An 18,153-nucleotide genomic window follows, 5' to 3' on the forward strand; every position below is an offset into this window, starting at 1 on the left:
AAAATAAAATAAAACAAAACAAAAAACATCACATCACTCTCCTTAAAACCCTTCAGCGGGGCCATGTGACACATTAGGATGCCAGGGACCCACACTGGAGGGCTTGGGTTTGACCCCACCTCTGGCTCCTGACTGAGCTTCCTGCTACTGTGGACCCTGCAAGATAGCGGGGACAGCTCAAGTAATCGGGTTCCTGCTGCCCACGAGGCAATCTGGGTTGAGTTCCTGACTCAGGGCTTCATCCCTTGGCCACTGCAGGAATTTAGGGACTGAACCAGTAATTGGGATCTCAATCTCTGAAATTAATTTAAAAACAAAACACACCTGATTCAATGTCTCAAGGCTGAACTTCGTGCTGTGGCTGCTGGAGTTTCTGAGCTTGCCTTAGCTTACTTCACCGTCTTCACTTCTTGCCCTCTCCCCATCAGGACACTGTACTCCAGCCCAGTGGCAATGCTGGCTGTCCTCAGACACGTCCTGTTTCCTTGTTTCCCACCATTCTGCTGCCTCCGTGCTGCGCTCCCTAACCCGCCTATCAGTTTTTGGTGTCGCACACGACTCTGGCTTGCAGCAGGTCTCTCTGCGTGGGGGTTTGGACTTCAGGGTGGAAAGGGAAGGCAAGTGTGTAAGTGCTTTTCAAATCTCTGCCTACGTCCTGTTTGCTGGCACCCCCTGAGCAACGACAGTGCTGGGTCTAGACGGAAGGGGCAGGGAATCGAGCCTGCTTTTTATCAGGAACAGGAGCACAGCCGAGACCACAGGTGTTCCGGGGCTCCCGGTAAACCGTGCACTACACTTCCTGCTGCTTGGGAAGCTCCTGCTCTGGCCTCAATCCAGAAATTCGAGCATCTTGGGTGATTTTCCTAATCCCCAAAGCCTCAGGTAAAAACTTCATCCATCACTGCATGTATTACTCCATTGTTAGTAAGTGAATGAATGGGTTTGTATGAGAAATGTTGAGGCTCCACTTCACAGCTGAGTTGACGATACTCGACATTTGATGGCAGTGAAATGTCATTTTCCGTCTGAATAAGAATTTTGATTTTATCTTCACTGCCTAGTATAGAACCTGATACAAAGTAGGTACTTAAATACCTGTGAAATACACAGGCACTTAACTATAGTAAGATAACATGGAGCGGCTGCCTTAGAGGTAGGAATCCTGGCCCTGAGCTGACCACTGCACGCTGTATGCTCATGCTGAAGGTCACATACACACTGTACCCTACGGATCTGTAAACCACCAGGTGCCATTCAAAATCAGCACACATAGGATGTTCTTGACCATTATTTTTGTGAGACTCAGCACAAAACTAAGTGAAATGAGACTGAATGTCCACCAGAGAGAAGAAAGTAAGAAAAACGGCCACAGACAGTAATGCACTCCTTTTTATTATAGACTCACAAAGCCTTTTTAAAGCCCAGACTCTGGGCTGTCGGATTTTTGGGTTAACACCCTCTTGACGTAACAAGAGCAAACGGTTTCTACTTGGTCCAGTGCTCAGTCCTCAGGTCTGCGACTATGGAGTTTGCCAGCAGCAGTGAGACCAGCCAGGGCCTTGCCTACTTCATGTATATGACAGAAATTCAACATATTCACGGCAAAGTTTATTTTGGGGCAAAAAAATTTGCAATCCTGCATAGTTTTTTCATAATACACATTTCCCATGAACTCTGTGAAAACCCCTTAAATGCATGGGTTTCAATTTTCTTGCATCAAAACAGATGAATTTATTCCACTAGCCATGAACTTTGTGAAGAACCCTCCTACATACATGTATTGTGTGTATTTTTGTTTACAAAAATATAAGTTTGCACAGCTCTATCAGTTCTTCAAAGTTACACAAGCGAAGTTTATGCTTCAGTCTAACTATTTTTTACTTTGGATTAGAGTAGGAATCTTAGGCCTAAAAATAATTGGAGACTACAAAAAAGATCATACAGCAACACAGACTGAACACATCCTGACCCTCACTTAACGAGAAGTATGGTGCAGTCACCCTTACTCTGATGCTACACATTCCCATACACAGATTATCTTCATTTGAACTACAATACAAAAACAGAGCATTAAGGCAATCTTCTACTCAGGACATTAGCACATTAAGCACAGGACGCTAACTACATGATAGTCTCTAGGTACCCAGGCTGGATGTTTTGCATGTGCTCAGATCTGCTTCATTAAATACATGGCCAGCAGCATGAAGAGAAAGCACACTGTGTAGTCAGGGAAGGGACACCACCACCACAAGGAAAATTAAAACACTTCTTACAAGATATATATAAAACTAATTTGCAGTGATATTTAACATGTAGGAATACATTTAGATTACAGTTAATGGAAAAATAAACTGAAATCCTAGGGCTTCTTCTAGAATATTCAAAATGTTCATCAAGTCAATCAGCATAAGGGTGACCACCAGGTGATTGAATAAACAGAATGTCTTCTAGTATTTTAAAAACATGTATTCTGGAATTAAAAGCTACCACCCAAATATCCAGACACCTCACAGAACTGACAGAGCTCTACTTGCACACCTGATACTAATACGTGTAACCACCAAGTGCCTACCTGCACTCTGGTAGTGTACCTGGTGCTGTGAGAACGACGTGAATGCGATCCCACCTGAGTGCAGGCAGAGTGCCTCTGCTGGGCCTGTCCCCCCCATGCACAAATATCCGCTCTTCGGGGCAGAAATCTCCCAGCAGCTCCAGCCCATTTCCTCTGCCCCTACCAAGACACAAGAGCTCAAGCTTCGGGGTGGGGAAGTCCTTCAGATGCTGGTGTGATTCCTGATCACTCCACCAGACGGCGCCATCGCGAAGGCCTCAAAGGTCATCCCTGGTACACTCGACCGCAGAGCAAAGCAGCGCCATCTCCGAAGCCCCCAGTGAGGTCTTGCTAGAATTAGAAGAAGGAGGTATCAGAGGAAAAGGCACCTGCAAGTCTAAAGTCCTCCTTGGTGAGAACGCTGTACATCCTCTGGGGTAGAGCTTTGGAGTATGGAGCAGGCCGCGGCACGGTGGCACGCAAAATCAGCTCCCGGCCAGCAGGCGGCGGGAAGTCTGACACGGAGTTCTGCCGCCTTTCTTCTGGGATGCCCATTCTCTTTAATTCCTCCTCTGGTGGAGCCATGGCTGCAGCCTTCAAGAGAAACAAATGCAAGAACTGAATTCAAAAGCACGTCAAATGTTAAATTCAGATACTTGGCGGGACACATGAGAAAACGTAATAACATAAAAACAACCTACATTACACAGGAATGCAGTCAGCTATGTGTTACTAAAAAACAAAACAAAACAAAACAAAACAAAAAACCACACAATGCAACACAGAAAATGCAAGAAGCTTCAATTACTGCGTGAACAGCTAGGCGCAGCGCAGGGATGGAAAGGATACACACTGCCAGGCAATCTCGCTGACAAGTGAGGGCCATGTTCAGACACGTGATGCAAGGAGATCATGGGAATGTACAGGTTGCTACTAAGTCTTCTAGCAGTGAACATGTCCAAGTCTCACACCCTCAGCCCAGTGAGGAACTGTTTTTCTCCAGAGTCTGGAATGATTTTTATCTCGATTTTTCTAGTCAATTCCTTTTAAGATTCACTTGCCAAATTAAAGCGGGGGTGCTGGTTTTGTTTGCTGGGCAGCATTTAATGTGATGAAGAAGGGAGAGGTCCAAATAGCCACAGCCACAAAAGAGAAGTTCTCGATAGTAAAGGCATCTATTTTTTTCACTAAACTATATTAAAATACAGCCTTCATTTATAACTCTGATTACTTCTAGCACAATAGCATCTATTTGGAAAAAAATTTGTTTTGGCAATGGAAACATGAAATCATGTTAAGCTAAATAGACATCAGCCAGAATGGTTATGCCAAATCCAGACTGTTAAGAGGTGATTGGCTTCAATGACCTTATGATGTTAGAGGAGATGGGAGTGAACAAGGAACTACGAGGACAAAGGCTATTTTGTTACCTCATCAGAAGATTCAGTCAGCTTGAGAAAGTGAGAAAAGAAACAGTGATGAAAGGGAAACAAGCAAGATGGTTTTAAAGGGCTGGAGGAGAGAGTCTGAGGTTATTTCTGAGACAGCATGCACTACATTGAGTAACACGAATGATTCTACCAAAAGAAAGTTCAGAATGGACAAAATCACACCAAGCTGTCAAACAGAGCAGACACTTCCCACTCCCCATGCACCTGGTGGGTCAACCGGTGCCATGCAGGATCATTTAATGAGGAATTTCTTTAACGTCAAGATGCTAAAAATGTCATGTCTTGAAAAAGATTAATCTAGTGAATTTAATAGGTGTGTGTTATTCAAGTTAGCAAGACTGAAACAATTCAACTGTTTCTTTACTGAATGCCATTTAAATATATATACATACCACAGACACTTATAATCATGATTAAGTTCATTATAAATTATAATTTTAAGGATCTAAATATATAAAATTACTACTTGCTGTAAATTCTCACTGAAATGTAATCACATCTTTTTAAATGCTAAAATCTGAATATTTTTTACTAAAATTGATATAGTGCCAATTATGGACAGTTAGGTGAAAAAACTTTGTTTTCCCTAAAAACATTGACTGAGAAGCCTGTTTAAATTATGTAACATGGAATCAATGTACAATTTCAGTACCCATTAAAGGATATAAACTATACATTGAAAAGATGACACACTCCTATGTTTAGTGACTTAGCTATTTTATGAATATTAAATAGAAATAGTAAACTATACTTATTGTTATAAAAATAACCATGTATATATTAGATGTTACATGTTACATGACTGTCATTGGATAATGAAATTATATGAATTCTTTATGATTTTCTGTTACCAAGTACCTTTTTTTTTTTTTTTTTTTTGACAGAGTTAGAGACAGAAAGGTTTTCCTTCCATTGGTTCACCCCCCAAATAGCCGCTATGGACAGCGCGCTGCAGCCAGCGTGCCATGCTGATCTGAAGCCAGGAGCCAGGTACTTTCTCCTGGTCTCCCATGCGGGTACAGGGCCCAAGCATTTGGGCCATCCTCCACTGCCCTCCTGGGCCACAGCAGAGAGCTGGACTGGAAGAGGAGCAGCGGGGACAGAATCCAGTGCCCCAACCGGGAGTAGAACCCGGGGTGCCGGCGCCGCAGGAGGAGGATTAACCTAGAGAGCTGTGGCGCCAGCCACCAAGTAACATTTTCTAAAACTTATTTGAGTGGCAGAAAGAGCTCCCTTTGCACTGCTTCTTTTCCTAACTGCTCGCAATGGCCAGTGCCAGGGCAAGCCAAACCTAGGAGCTGGGGACACCAGGTCGCTCACATAGGTGGCAGAATCACTTTGGCATCACTTGCTGTGTGCTAGGTCTACATTAGCAAGAAGCTGGAGTCAGGATCCAGAGCTGGGAATGGAACCCAAGTACTCTGATGTGGAACATGGGACATTGTGACTGCTAGGCTAAATGCCTGCCCCTTTTAAAACTTCTATATTGAGCCTCTACTTACTGTCAGGGAAGCAAGAAGGAAGGCTATTTCCATTTTGGGGAAAGTAATTTTGCTTACCATTATACCCAAAACAAGTAACACTCTCAGCACTAAAAACGTAAGATACTTTAGATTTTAAATCTTAACATAAGTTTTCAAAACTGACCAGAGGAAAAAGTTTTTACAATACTAGGAAATGTGCTTGTAAGTATCTTGGCAGTGAGCTGGCACAGTTATTAAAGGACATGAAAACAAACTCAGTTCTTGGTTTGATGTCAAAGACAAAAATAAATTAAGCACTAATTGTTTTCCAGAAGCCTAGTATAAAGAAAAATACTTTCTGATTTTTAATGCGAAATTCTTAAATTAGGGAGCTATCATAAATGTGTTTTTAGCTCTTGCTAAAAATGCAGATCAGTTTATTTGGCTATGATTTTGAATATAAATGATGCACTCCACACCAAACTGACAGGGATTATGAAATTGTTATTCCATATATAAACCAATAGAAATTATTTATTGTACTTGACTCCGAGTATTACACTCTCAAAACTGAGTCATTCTGGTATCACAGGGCCAGGTAAAGGGAACTCTGTATTTAATATACATTATAGTACCTTACCAAATTCCTCATATGAATGAACTCTGGCATGAGAATCCAGTGTGGGATGCCAACACTGTATAACCAGTTATCAAGGTTTGTATCACTTAAAAACCTCTATTTGCACAGTAGAGGTAATGAGGAAGGTAACTTTTCACATTCAGCTTCTGTCTATGCAGAAGCCCACATTTCCATAGTCCTACTAAACATCTGAAATTTTCCTCTTCCTTTCTAGGAATCCTAAAGTTATACCTCTTCACCATTATAAGACTAGTTAAATTTACAATTCAAACTGAGTTACGAATCTACTTTACAGTACGCTGGGAAAAAAATGGAGAAACTGAACACTATTCTGATTTGAAACTTGTAAACATTTTTTCCCACAGCACATCTCATCACTGCTGAGTCCCTCCTGGCTTCTATAACAGACTTCAGACCCTTCTAATACGTATACTTATCATTTTACTCAAACATGTATATACAAACCAATGAATTTCAAAGATTCCGAAGTCAGAGTCATTGTTTCTTCAGTTCTCAGTTCAACACCCAGACTTAGACTAAGTCCATGTAGGACTCAAAACAGCATCTTCCTGATATGAGGCCGAGAGATCACGAGAGTCAGGGAGGAACCTCACATACCCTCTGCGCATTCACAAACAGCTTGTGAATGATCCTGCCAGCGTGTCCTCTTCCTGCTCCGGAGACTAACACTTCAGGTTGCTCCAAGAGGCAGTTCACAAACCTGAGAGAGAGGCAATGGAAGGCTGGAGAACAAGCTGTCAAAGTCACATGCATGCACTATCCCTGGTATTTTGTAGACAAATCTTCAAATTGATCCTAGCAACACCTACTAAGGCTGGAGAAGAGATTTTATATTTTTATAAAAGGACAGATTAACATTTGGAATGAAAATTGACTCTGCTGATAATATTCCTACTTTTTCAACTGTTCTTATACATTTTTTTAAAAGCCTATCTCCCTCAAAGAGAAAAACAGTACTTTTTCTTCAGACTAGAAGCTTAGAAAATCCTCCACTAAATGAAAGATCAAAAAACATATCGGACAACAGAAATCAAGTTTTATTTATCCAACAAAGCAATGATCCAATTTTTTGTTTTTGTTTCTTTAAGGGGTGTATACATGTGTGTGTACTGCATAAAATATGTTTTGCTGGGCAATGCCGCAATTTTAACTTGTGCCATTTTGTGCTGGGAATGCTATACTTACAAGCTTAACACAGATGAAATGTATGGTGGTACCAACAGTTGAAGGCACAGTGCCGCCAAGCTTACACCACCTGTTCACTAATTCATACTGCTATTTTAAAAACAATTCCCTTGATTAGAGCTGCTTCTCTTTGAAAAGCAAGGAATTCTCCAGAGCAAAGCAGGCTGGGAGAAATTTTCACTCAATAAAAGAAAATTCAAACAAGAACTTGTTAAAAGCTATAGCAAATGGCTGGCGCCACGGCTCACTAGGCTAATCCTCCGCCTTGCGGCGCCGGTACACCGGGCTCTAGTCCTGGTCACAGCACCGGATTCTGTCCCGGTTGCCCCTCTTCCAGGCCAGCTCTCTGCTATGGCCCGCGAGTGCAGTGGAGGAAGGCCCAAGTGCTTGGGCCCTTGCACCCCATGGGAGACCAGGATAAGTACCTGGCTCCTGCCATCAGATCAGCGCTGTGCACCGGCCGCAGCGCGCTGGCTGCGGCGGCCATCGGAGGGTGAACCAACGGCAAAGGAAGACCTTTCTCTCTGTCTCTCTGTCTCTCACAGTCCACTCTGCCTGTCAAAAAAAAAAAAAAAAAAAAAAAAAAAAAACTATAGAAAATGTCTTATCATATATTATTTATCATCAAACTGTTTCTCATGGAAGGCTGATGAAGATGACAAATTCAAGCAACTGGACAAGCTAATTTTGAAATACTTGATCGTGCAGTAAAACATTGTCCTTTCAAAAAACATGGGCAGAAAATGGACTCGCCAACACAAGCTCTGTTGGAAATGGCGTGCATATCACAGAGAGTAAAGACTACTTCAATCCTTTGCCTTACCTGGGAGAAGCCATCTGGCCACTCTTTCAAAACATTTTTGCAAGGTCCATAAGATACACACCTCTGCTATAAATCTTGCTTTAAAATAAAACAGGACCAGTGCAGAGTTACATAGCTTAAGAACACCCCACATTAGTCCAGAAGGAATGGTGAGAGCTGAAAGTACAGTTTGGAGGTACTGTGAATAACAGAACAGCTCTTCTGCAGGGTACTTCAGGTACCACCTGCCCAAGAGCAAACAAAGGAGTCCCTAGAAAACGAGGCTCCAGTAGAAAATTTCTCAAAGTGGGAGAAATGGAAACATCTAGGAGAGACTCAAACTATGAAAGGTTGAATCCTATGATAATTAAGTATTTCTCTGTCACTAGTAAACTTTTCTTTTTGAGCATGAATCAGATGTTTGAGATGTTTGTTTTCCCCCAGAAACCTTTTAAGATATACGAACTTCATGGACTTAAGTACAACTTTAAGAGAACACAGTGATTCTTCCCACTATATCTACCCTCCTACCCCTACTCCCATCCTTCTTCCCTCTCCTATTCCCAATTCTTATTTTTTACTAAGATCTATTTTCAATTAACTTTATACACATGAGATTAACCCTACACTAAGAGCTCAACAAATATTATACAAAAATCAACAATTTTTGATTTCTCTTTCTATGAGCCACTGTTCATTCAGGAACACGTTGCTCAGTCTCCAAGTGTTCCCACATGTTCTAGAGATTCTTGAGTTACTGGTTTCTAGCTTCATTCTATTGTAGTCAGAGATGATGCATGGTACGATTTAGATTTTTTTTTTGAATTTGCTAAGACATGCTTTATGGCCTAGCATGTGGTCTATCCTAGATAAAGTTCCATACACTGGTGAGAATAATGTGTATTCTGCAACTGTAGGATGAAAAGTTCTATAGATATCCATTAGGTCTGTTTGATCTGTAGTGTCGATTAACTGTTGTCTCTTTGCTGATTTTCTGTTTGGTTGATCTGTCCATTGCTGAAAGTTGGGTATTGAAGTCCCCCATTACTGTAGGGGAGTCTATGTCTCCCTTTAGATCCATTGACATTTCTTTTAAATAACCAGGTGGGTACTGATACATTTATTATAGTCACATTTTCTTGAATTGATCCATAAATCATTACATAATGCCCTTCTTTGTCCCTTTTAACAGTTTTTGTGTTAAAGTCTATTTTGTCTGATATTAGAATGGCTGTATCAGCTCTCTTTTGTTTCCTGTTAGCATGGAATATCTTTTTCCATCTTTTCACTTTAAGTCTATGTGTATCTTTGTTGGTGAGATGTATTTTTATAGGCAGCAAATAGATTTTTTTCCATTCTACCAGTCTTTATCTTTTAATTGGAGAGTTGAAGCTATTTATATTCAAGGTGACTATGGACAAGTAATGACTTTGCCCTGCCATTTTCCCATAAATATTCCTACTGTTTACTTTGGATTTCTTCTGTACTTTTACTGGGAGATTTTCGGCCTTCACGTTCTTTCACAGTGATGACCATGTTTCTGTGTGTAGCCCATCCTTAAGCATCTTTTGTAGGAGTGGACATGTGGTGACAAATTCTTTCAATTTCTGTTTGTTATAGAAGGCCTTTATTTTACCTTCATTCATACATGAGAGCTTTTCAGGGTTTAGTATACTCTCCTAGCCTGTAGGGTTTCTGATAAGTCTGTTAGTCTAATTGGAGATCCTCTGAAAGTAATTTGACATTTCTCTTGTGCACATTTTAGAATCTTTTCTTTATGTTTTAATGTTTGACAAAATGTGTCATGGTGAGAATTTTTTCTGGTCATGTCTATTAGGTGTCCAAAGTGCTTCCTGTACTTGGACGTACCATTCTTTCTCCAAATTAGTGAAATTTTCTGTAATTATTTCACTGTAAAGGCCTTCTAATCCTTTCTCTTTCCACGCCTTCAGGAACTCTTAAGACCTGTATGTTGGGTCACTTGATAGTATCCTTTTTTTTTTATTTTTATTTTTTTTGACAGGCAGAGTGGACAGTGAGAGAGAGAGAGAGAGAGAGAGAGAGAGAGAGAGAGAGAAAGGTCTTCCTTTTTCCGTTGGTTCACCCCTCAATGGCCGCTGCATTGCAGCCAGCACGCGGCTCAGATCCGTAACCAGGAGCCAGGTGCTTCTCCTGGTCTCCCTTGCAGGTGCAGGGCCCAAGGACTTGGGCCATCCTCCACTGCACTTCCAGGCCACAGCAGAGAGCTGGACTGGAAGAGGAGCAACCAGGACCGAATCTGGCACCCCGACCAGGACTAGAACCCGGTGTGCCGGCGCCGCAGGCAGAGGATTAGCCTATTGAGCTGCGGCGCCGGCCTTGATAGTATCCTATAGATCGTCAACACTGTTTTTTAGTTTTCTAATTTCTACTTCTTTTTTGGTCTAATTGCAAAATTTCCAGAGATCTGTTTTCTAACTTGGGTATTTTCTTCTACCTCACTTATTCTGTTACAGCTTTCTACCACATTTTTTTATTTGAACTACTGAATTCTTCATTTCCAAATTTGTTTAAATTTCTCTTTAAAATCTCAATTTCATGAGAAAAAAATTTCTTTCATGTCATGTATGGATTTCTTTAAGTTCATGGATTTGCTTCTGATTACTTCTAAGTAATCCTATGATCAATATTTTGAATTCTGTTTCTGGCATTTCTTCAATCTCTTCATTTTCACATTCTAGTATTTTAGTGTTGTTGTGTTCTTTTGGGGGGAAATCACACTGTCTTTCTTATTCTTGTTTCTTGAAATGTTGTGTTTATTTTTAAGCATTTGTGAAGACACTTGTTGATTTATTTTTCCCCTGTGGATTAGTGGAGTGTCTGGTCTTTCAGTGAATACCCAGAGGCATATGCTGGGTGAGGGGAGTGTCCAAGGTGATTCCCAAATAGGGTGTGGTAAATCTTTTATTTATTTTTTTGCCAGAGGGGAGGTTTGTTCAGATCTGTTGGCACAGTCTCACGTTTGCCTCCTCTCCTCCAAGAAGACCAATGCCTGGGTACTAACCCAGTGGGTACAATATTCATCTGTGCTGCCACAAGAACCACACAAAGATCTGTGCAGTCCTTGGTGTGAGCACAAATCTTACAGCAATGACCCTCACCAGGGAATTGGGGAGCCCTGAGAGTATGGAGCTGCCCACAGTGACTGCCCAAAGACCCAGCCATACCCTGTGCCCTCACAGGCAGCCACAGTGTTTTCACAGTCCTAGAACACAAGGCTCTCACATCACGAGCACCTAGTCCCCTGTCAATTCTCCCAGCCAGACTTAGGCATCTCCTCTCAGCTGGTTGTTGGCCATGTGGACAACAGCTGGTGCAGCTGTTAACGTATGTCCAAAATGGCACCTGCCCACTCTCAGCTAGTTATAGGAAACTGGTGCTGGGTTGTTGGAGAGAGAAATGTGATCCTTTTTTAATCCCCCTTAGGTTGGCAGGTATACTCTCCCCTACAGGGCTCCAAACCAGACTCATGCCAGGCTCTTCCCACAGCTTTATCTCCAGTGGGTTGAGCTGATGCAGTCTGGTCTCACCTTACTCTCCAAAGCTGGTGCTGAGGCTCTCAGCTGCTGGGGTCCTGAGATGTGCACATCCATGCCCTCAAGGTAAGTCTATGGCGTCCCTCTAATCTGCATGGAGTTTCCTCTGCCCTCTTCTCCCTAACTCTTCCCTGAGATTCCACTCTCTCCAAGTTTTTAAACTATCTTCCCCTAGACTACAGCAGTAAGCTCCCTCCCTGTTCTCCCATCTTGGTGCATTTCTAGTTAATTCTTACTTCAAACAAAACTGTGAGCTCTACAATTTTTCTACAAAAGGTGGCGGCTTTTTCCACCACAGGCAAAACTCAATTAACCAAATAGCAATTAATTACCTTTCAAGATCTTCCTTTTCTTCTTCCTGTTCACATTTCTCAGTTCCAAACTTGGCTTTCAGTGATCGGGCTCTAGCAATGATAGCTTCTACATTAGTAATTTGATGAATGATTTCCTAACAGTGGGAAAGGGAGAGATATATATTGAAAGACAGCAAAAAATATCTTTAAAATAATTATTTCCAAGAAGGGTAAATGCTTGGTAAGACTGTGATACTACATCAAACTTACTTCCAATTTCTTGTCTTCTGGATTAGGGAAGTGCAAAACTTTACTGGAATGGGATATTATCTGCTTTATAATCTTCTTAACAGAAGAAATGTTTTCCAGACTTTCTATTTTTAAAAAAGATCAAAGTCAGTATTAAATACCTTAAGTTAAATAAACTTTTATTTTGGAAATGAACTAATGACTAATCAAATAAGACATTTACCTTCTTCCTTTACCTTGAGTACAGCTGCATGAATCACACAGGGTAACAGGTGTCGGGCAAGGTCTGCAGGTTTCTGGATTGCTAGGTAGTGCAGCACCTGAAGGAGCCACAACATTACATAAATAACCAATTCAGGTGTCAAGAGAAGGAAGCAGTCATATAAGTGAAAATCTTCAACCACTAACTCACTTCTGTAACAGGAGAGTAGATAGCTCTCTTAGTACCTACCCCTCCTCAACCAGTTACACAGCTGCTACTCCCAAAGATAAGAATAATGTTGCTGAAAGCACCTAAGAACATCAGTCATTAATAATTATGACAAGTTTCCTAATTTCTGCCTCCATATGTAATATATGCTAATTAGGAAAAGAAAATAACTGTAAATTGTGCTACCTGAAGATAACAATTATAAACAGCATTTTCATTCCAGTTTTTAAAGATATCTAATCCATATAATATATTAAGGGCATTAATATTAAATATATAAAATGCTATTTTATGGATTTTCTCACTTAGTATTTCTTTTTTATTTTTTAAGATTTATTTATTTATGTTAGTTACTCAGAGAGGAGGAGAGGCAGAGAGAGAGAGAGAGAGGTCTTCCATCTGATAGTTCACTCCCCAGTTGGCCAGAGCTGCGCCAATCTGAAGCCAGGAGCTTCTTCCGGGTCTCCTACGCAGGTGAAGGGGCCCAAGGACTTGGGCCATCTTCCATTGCTTTCCAAGGCCATAGCAGAGAGCTGGATTGGAAGTGGAGCAGCCAGGTCTTGAACTGGCGCCCATATGGGATGCTGGTGCTTCAGGCCAGAGCATTAATCCGCTGCACCACAGTGCTGGCCCCTCTCACTTAGTATTTCTAAACATTGTTAGTGACCTTCCACGATTTTTTTTTTTGCTTGCTTTATTTGTTTTGGTTTACTGTTTTTCCAAAATGGAAACTGTATTACATGTCGTAGTAAAAATACAGAATTATGCGTAATACACATAATGCGTAATATCTCACAATGTGAGCCTCATAAATAGAGAATATTATTCAGAAATTCTCCTGAACACCTACTTCCCAAGGAACAACACATTTTTATATTTATCCTCTCAGATATGTTTCTAGGCCACAAATGGGATGCAATTAATTTTTTAACAAAAATTAACAATTGACATAGTTTTATAGCTTTATTTTTTCATTTAATGATTTAATATGGGTTTTTGAGTCTTGTATGATAAACTTTTTTAAAATTAAGTAATACACACCACAAGTACAGGATCCACTTAACAAACATGCATTGCCTTTCATTGTTACAGCTCTTTAATCCAATTAATCGAACTGTTTTTCAGTGTGTATTTAGTAATACTGACATTTTAAGTATAATCTCTCTTCCCTTTTTCAAGTTAAATTCTGTACTTTACTCAAACTGTTAGTTTTTAAAAACTGAGACAGACCTTAAAATTTGCCACTTTAAAATGCACAGTTCAGTGGTTTTTGGCATATGTAACAAGTTTATATACAATCACCATTATCTAAATACAGAACACTGGTTTCACCCCCACAAGAAACTCAGTACCCAAAAGTGGTTCATTCCCCATTTTCCCTGTGCCACGCTTAGTTCCTATTTCCTGGAAACTACTTTCTCTGTAGTCTTGCCCATTATGGACTCTTCATATAAAGAGATTTATGAAATATATAGTCTTTAATTTCTGTTTTCTTTCTCTTAAGGTTTTTAAGGTTTCTCCCTGTTGCAACACACATTAAGATTTCATTTTTATGGCTCAATAATATTCCACTGTAGGGCTGGAATCCTACTCTGCTTACCCAATTATCAGTTACTAGACATCTGGGTTTGCTCCACCATTTGGCAATTATGAATAATATTGTCAACATTTATGTAGTCATTTTCTTAGCTTTTACATTTACTGTTTCAGATACACCTCTAGGATATCAAATATTTTGTGAAAAGTACCTCAGATGGGTTTATCTGATATTTTCCAATGATTAACTGGAATTACATATTTTGGGAGGAAGACCAGAGAGGTAAAGAGCCATTGTCAACACAGTATCAAGAGTACACACTATTGGGCTGGCGCCGTGGCTCACCTGACTAATCCTCCACCTGTGGCGCCGGCATCCCATATGGGTGCCGGGTTCTAGTCCCGGTTGCCCCTCTTCCAGTCCAGCTCTCTGCTGTGGCCCGGGAGGGCAGTGGAGGATGGCCCAAGTGCTTGGACACCTGCACCCGCATGGGAGACCAGGAGGAAGCACCTGGCTCCTGGCTTTGGGCTGGTACAGTGCCGGCTGTAGCAGCCATTTGGGGAGTGAACCAATGGAAGACCTTTCTCTCTGTCTCTCTCTCTCTCACTGTCTATAACTCTACCTGTCAAAAAAAAAAGAGCACACACTATCAATATGACTTATCCCTATCGATGTTAACCTACACCACTTGCAAAGGTCATGTCTGTTTTGTCACTATACTACGTTACTCCTTTCCCTTTCCTTTGTTTGCTGGACTCTTTTGGAGGAGGTTACTCTGTTTAGTCCACGCTTATACTCCACCTCCACCTCCTGAAGCGTAGAATACCTACATAAATTTCTAATTCTGCAAAGACTTCCTCCCCTTCTTTTTTGTTCCAATTTTTTAGTTGCATTTTTTCTATTTTGTCTAAAGTCTAATTTTTATATATTCTATGTATGCTCTTACCTTACTTGTGATTTAGTTCTAAACTTAAGTGAAATGTGTACCATCAGTTCTTTGCCAAAGTTTACCCAGCATCTCTTAGTTGGATGAAGTTCACCCATCTTTCTACACAATAATGATTAATAAGGGAACCACTAGCCACATGTAGGCAGTGGGTATTAGTTTGGATAGCATGTAGATAATAGAACATTTGTAGCAATGCAGATAGTTCTGGACAGTGCAGCTCTAGCAGATTCTTTAGGAAGGGCACAAATATACATTACTGTATGTGCAAAAACTCCGGGAAAATGCTTTTTTCCTAAGTATTTATTTGAAAGGCAGAGCATCAGAGAGAGGGAGGCATGTGTGTGTAAGAGAGATCCTCGGCCGGCGCCGCGGCTCAATAGGCTAATCCTCCGCCTTGTGGCGCCGGCACACCGGGTTCTAGTCCCAGTTGAGGCGCCGGACTCTGTCCCAGATGCCCCTCTTCCAGGCCAGCTCTCTGCTGTGGCCAGGGAGTGCAGTGGAGGATGGCCCAAGTCCTTGGGCCCTGCACCCCATAAAGGAGACCAGGATAAGCACCTGGCTCCCGCCTTCGGATTGGCGTGGTGCGCCGGCCGCAGCAGCCATTGGAGGGTGAACCAACGGCAAAGGAAGACCTTTCTCTCTGCCTGTCTCTCTCACTGTCCACTCTGTCAAAAAAAAAAAAAAAAAAAAATCCTCCATCTGCCAGTTGAATTCCCAAATACCTGCAATAGTTTTGGCTGGGCCACACTGAACTTAGCAACTAAGAACAGCATCCAGGTTTCCCACATGTGTGGCAGAGACCCAAGCATTTGGACCATCATCTACTGCCTTCCCAAGTGCATCATCACAAAGCTGGATCAGAAGCAGAGCACCCAGGACTCAAACTAGCATCTTGATCTGCTTTACCACAATGCTGACTGCTTCTGTTTACTTGAAATACACATTTTTTTCTAAGATTTCTTAGAAATGTTGCTCCAAGTTGCTTTGCTTTATATGTTGTTTTTGAGAATTCTGACATCTTGCCCTTGTAACTTACTTTTATCTTTTGTCTGGAGGGTCTGATTTTTTTAAAAAAATACTTATGGTCTGTAGGTTTTTTTGTTTTGTTTTTTGTTTTTTTGGTAAGATTGATTTATTTGAAATTCAGAATTACACAAAGAAGGAGAGGCAGAGAGAGAGAGGTCTTCCATCTGCTGGTTCACTCTCCAATTGGCTGCAACAGCCGGAGCTGCACCAACCCAAAGCGAGGAGCTTCCTCTGGGTCTCACGCAGGTGCAGGAGCCCAAGGCTGAACCCAAAGACTTGGGTCGTCTTCTACTGCTTTCCCAGGCCATAACAGAGAACTGGATTGGAAGTGGAGCAGCCGGGACTTGAACTGACGCCCATATGGATGCTGGCACTGCAGGTGGCAGGTTTACCTGTTACGCCACAGCTCTGGCCTCTGGTCTAGCAGTTTTATAGTGAAGTATTTTGGAGTTGATCACTCCAGGTCAATTTTCCCCCATACCTGGTGAGCCCTTTTAAAATGCAGATTATTATTTTTCTTTTATTGCAGTTTTAAACATTAGTTCTGGGATAGAGAGTTTGGTGCAATGGTTAAGACACTGTTTGGAACATGCACACTGTGTATTAGAGTGATTAGGTTTGAGTCCTGGACGTGCTTCCCATTACAGCATCCTGATAATGTGCACCTTGGGAGGCAAGAGGAGATGGCTTGTAGTATCTGGGTCTCAGCTATTCACATGGGAGGCCTGGACTGGAGTTCCAGGTTCCCTGCTTTATCTTGACCCAGCCCTGGCTGTTGCATTTAGAGAGTGAACCAGCAAATGGAACCCCCCTGCCCCATACCCTTTGCCTTTCAAATAAATAAAAATTAAATTTAACAATATTACTTTTGATTTAGTGTTTTTTTCTTCTTCAAGGACAATAGTAAAAGGAAAACTACTTCTACTCATCTTTCACTTCTATTTTCTCTGCAGTTCCTTTTATTCCTTTCATTTTTATCCTCTTGGCTATGACTGCTTTTTATATTTAAATTTAATCAAAATCATTAGGAAATCTATCCTTTCTTGGGCCTCTTATACTTTATTTTTTAACATTTTTAACATTGTATTTTTCCTTATTTTGATTTAAAATCAGCTGAGATTTCATTTTGTAAAAATTTCTGTCCGTGGTTTTTAGTATGTTTGATTAAATGTTATTTTTCATATCTTCTATGCTTGTTTGCTTGACTGTTTGAATGTTGTGTTATAATTTTCTTCTGCTTCAGGGCTGATTTTCTGTCTTTTATTGTAGTTCTTTATGGAGGGGGTCTGCTCTCTTCTAGTAATGTCACAGTTAGTTGGGAAGCACCTTCTTTTGCAGTTTCTTTAGTGGACAGTCGGGAGCAGAGGAAGTTGATTGTCTTGTTTCTCTTTCATTTCTTCAAAATCCTTAATTTTCTCATCTTATTTCCTTCTTTCCCACAACTGCTTTGTCTCTAAGGAGTATCATTTCTTCCCTCTATAAGTGATTCTCTCCAAAGCATTACTTCCAGTCTTGTTGAACCATTAAGCCTTCCCCTTGTGGAATATTTGCCACTTAGTGTTATGTGCTCTCTGGGACAGTTTTATCCTTTGACTAAGTCCTCTGCATATCTTGGCTTTTTTTGTTAAGACTCTGCTGCTACTTGCTACAACCATAGGGTTATACAGCATTGAGAGAGCCAATGGAATTTGGCTGACTTTTCAACTTACTGTTAATTTTAAAGTCACTATAATCTCTATCTCCTAGTAATACTGAAGGCATGGATTTGTTTACTTATTAACATCATGAGTTTTTTCTTTTTTGGGGGGTGGGGAGTTAGAGAAATATGAAGGTACACTAGACAACTTGATATCAGGCAAGGGCCACCGTTCTCCAGAACTCTAAATGTTTTTAGATATAGCCAAACCAGTGTACAACATGGATACACCGTAATTTGTTAAACCAAACCTCTTATTTTTTAAATATTTTTACTAACGAACTT

General features: G+C 41.0%; 1 protein-coding gene across 4 annotated transcripts in view; it reads right to left on the bottom strand.

Moving 5' to 3' along the window:
• Positions 1–1,371: 1,371 nt before the first annotated feature.
• The window catches only part of RAB3GAP1 (RAB3 GTPase activating protein catalytic subunit 1), a 117,029-nt gene continuing 100,247 nt past the window's right edge, over positions 1,372–18,153 (bottom strand). For 2 of the 4 annotated variants that reach the window (XM_008258517.4, XM_070071006.1), the window contains 6 exons: positions 12,454–12,550; positions 12,252–12,355; positions 12,021–12,136; positions 6,724–6,826; positions 3,982–4,002; positions 1,372–3,145 (listed from right to left, as the gene is read on the bottom strand). In XM_008258517.4, coding sequence (XP_008256739.1) covers positions 2,909–3,145; positions 3,982–4,002; positions 6,724–6,826; positions 12,021–12,136; positions 12,252–12,355; positions 12,454–12,550 — 678 coding nt within the window. In that variant the 3' untranslated portion in view covers positions 1,372–2,908. The remainder of the gene's footprint in view (positions 3,146–3,981; positions 4,003–6,723; positions 6,827–12,020; positions 12,137–12,251; positions 12,356–12,453; positions 12,551–18,153) is intronic. The other 2 variants (XM_002712424.5, XM_070071007.1) reach the window with 1 other exon arrangement.

Source organism: Oryctolagus cuniculus, chromosome 3 (assembly GCF_964237555.1).
Source record: "Oryctolagus cuniculus chromosome 3, mOryCun1.1, whole genome shotgun sequence".
Classification (NCBI taxonomy): domain Eukaryota; kingdom Metazoa; phylum Chordata; class Mammalia; order Lagomorpha; family Leporidae; genus Oryctolagus; species Oryctolagus cuniculus.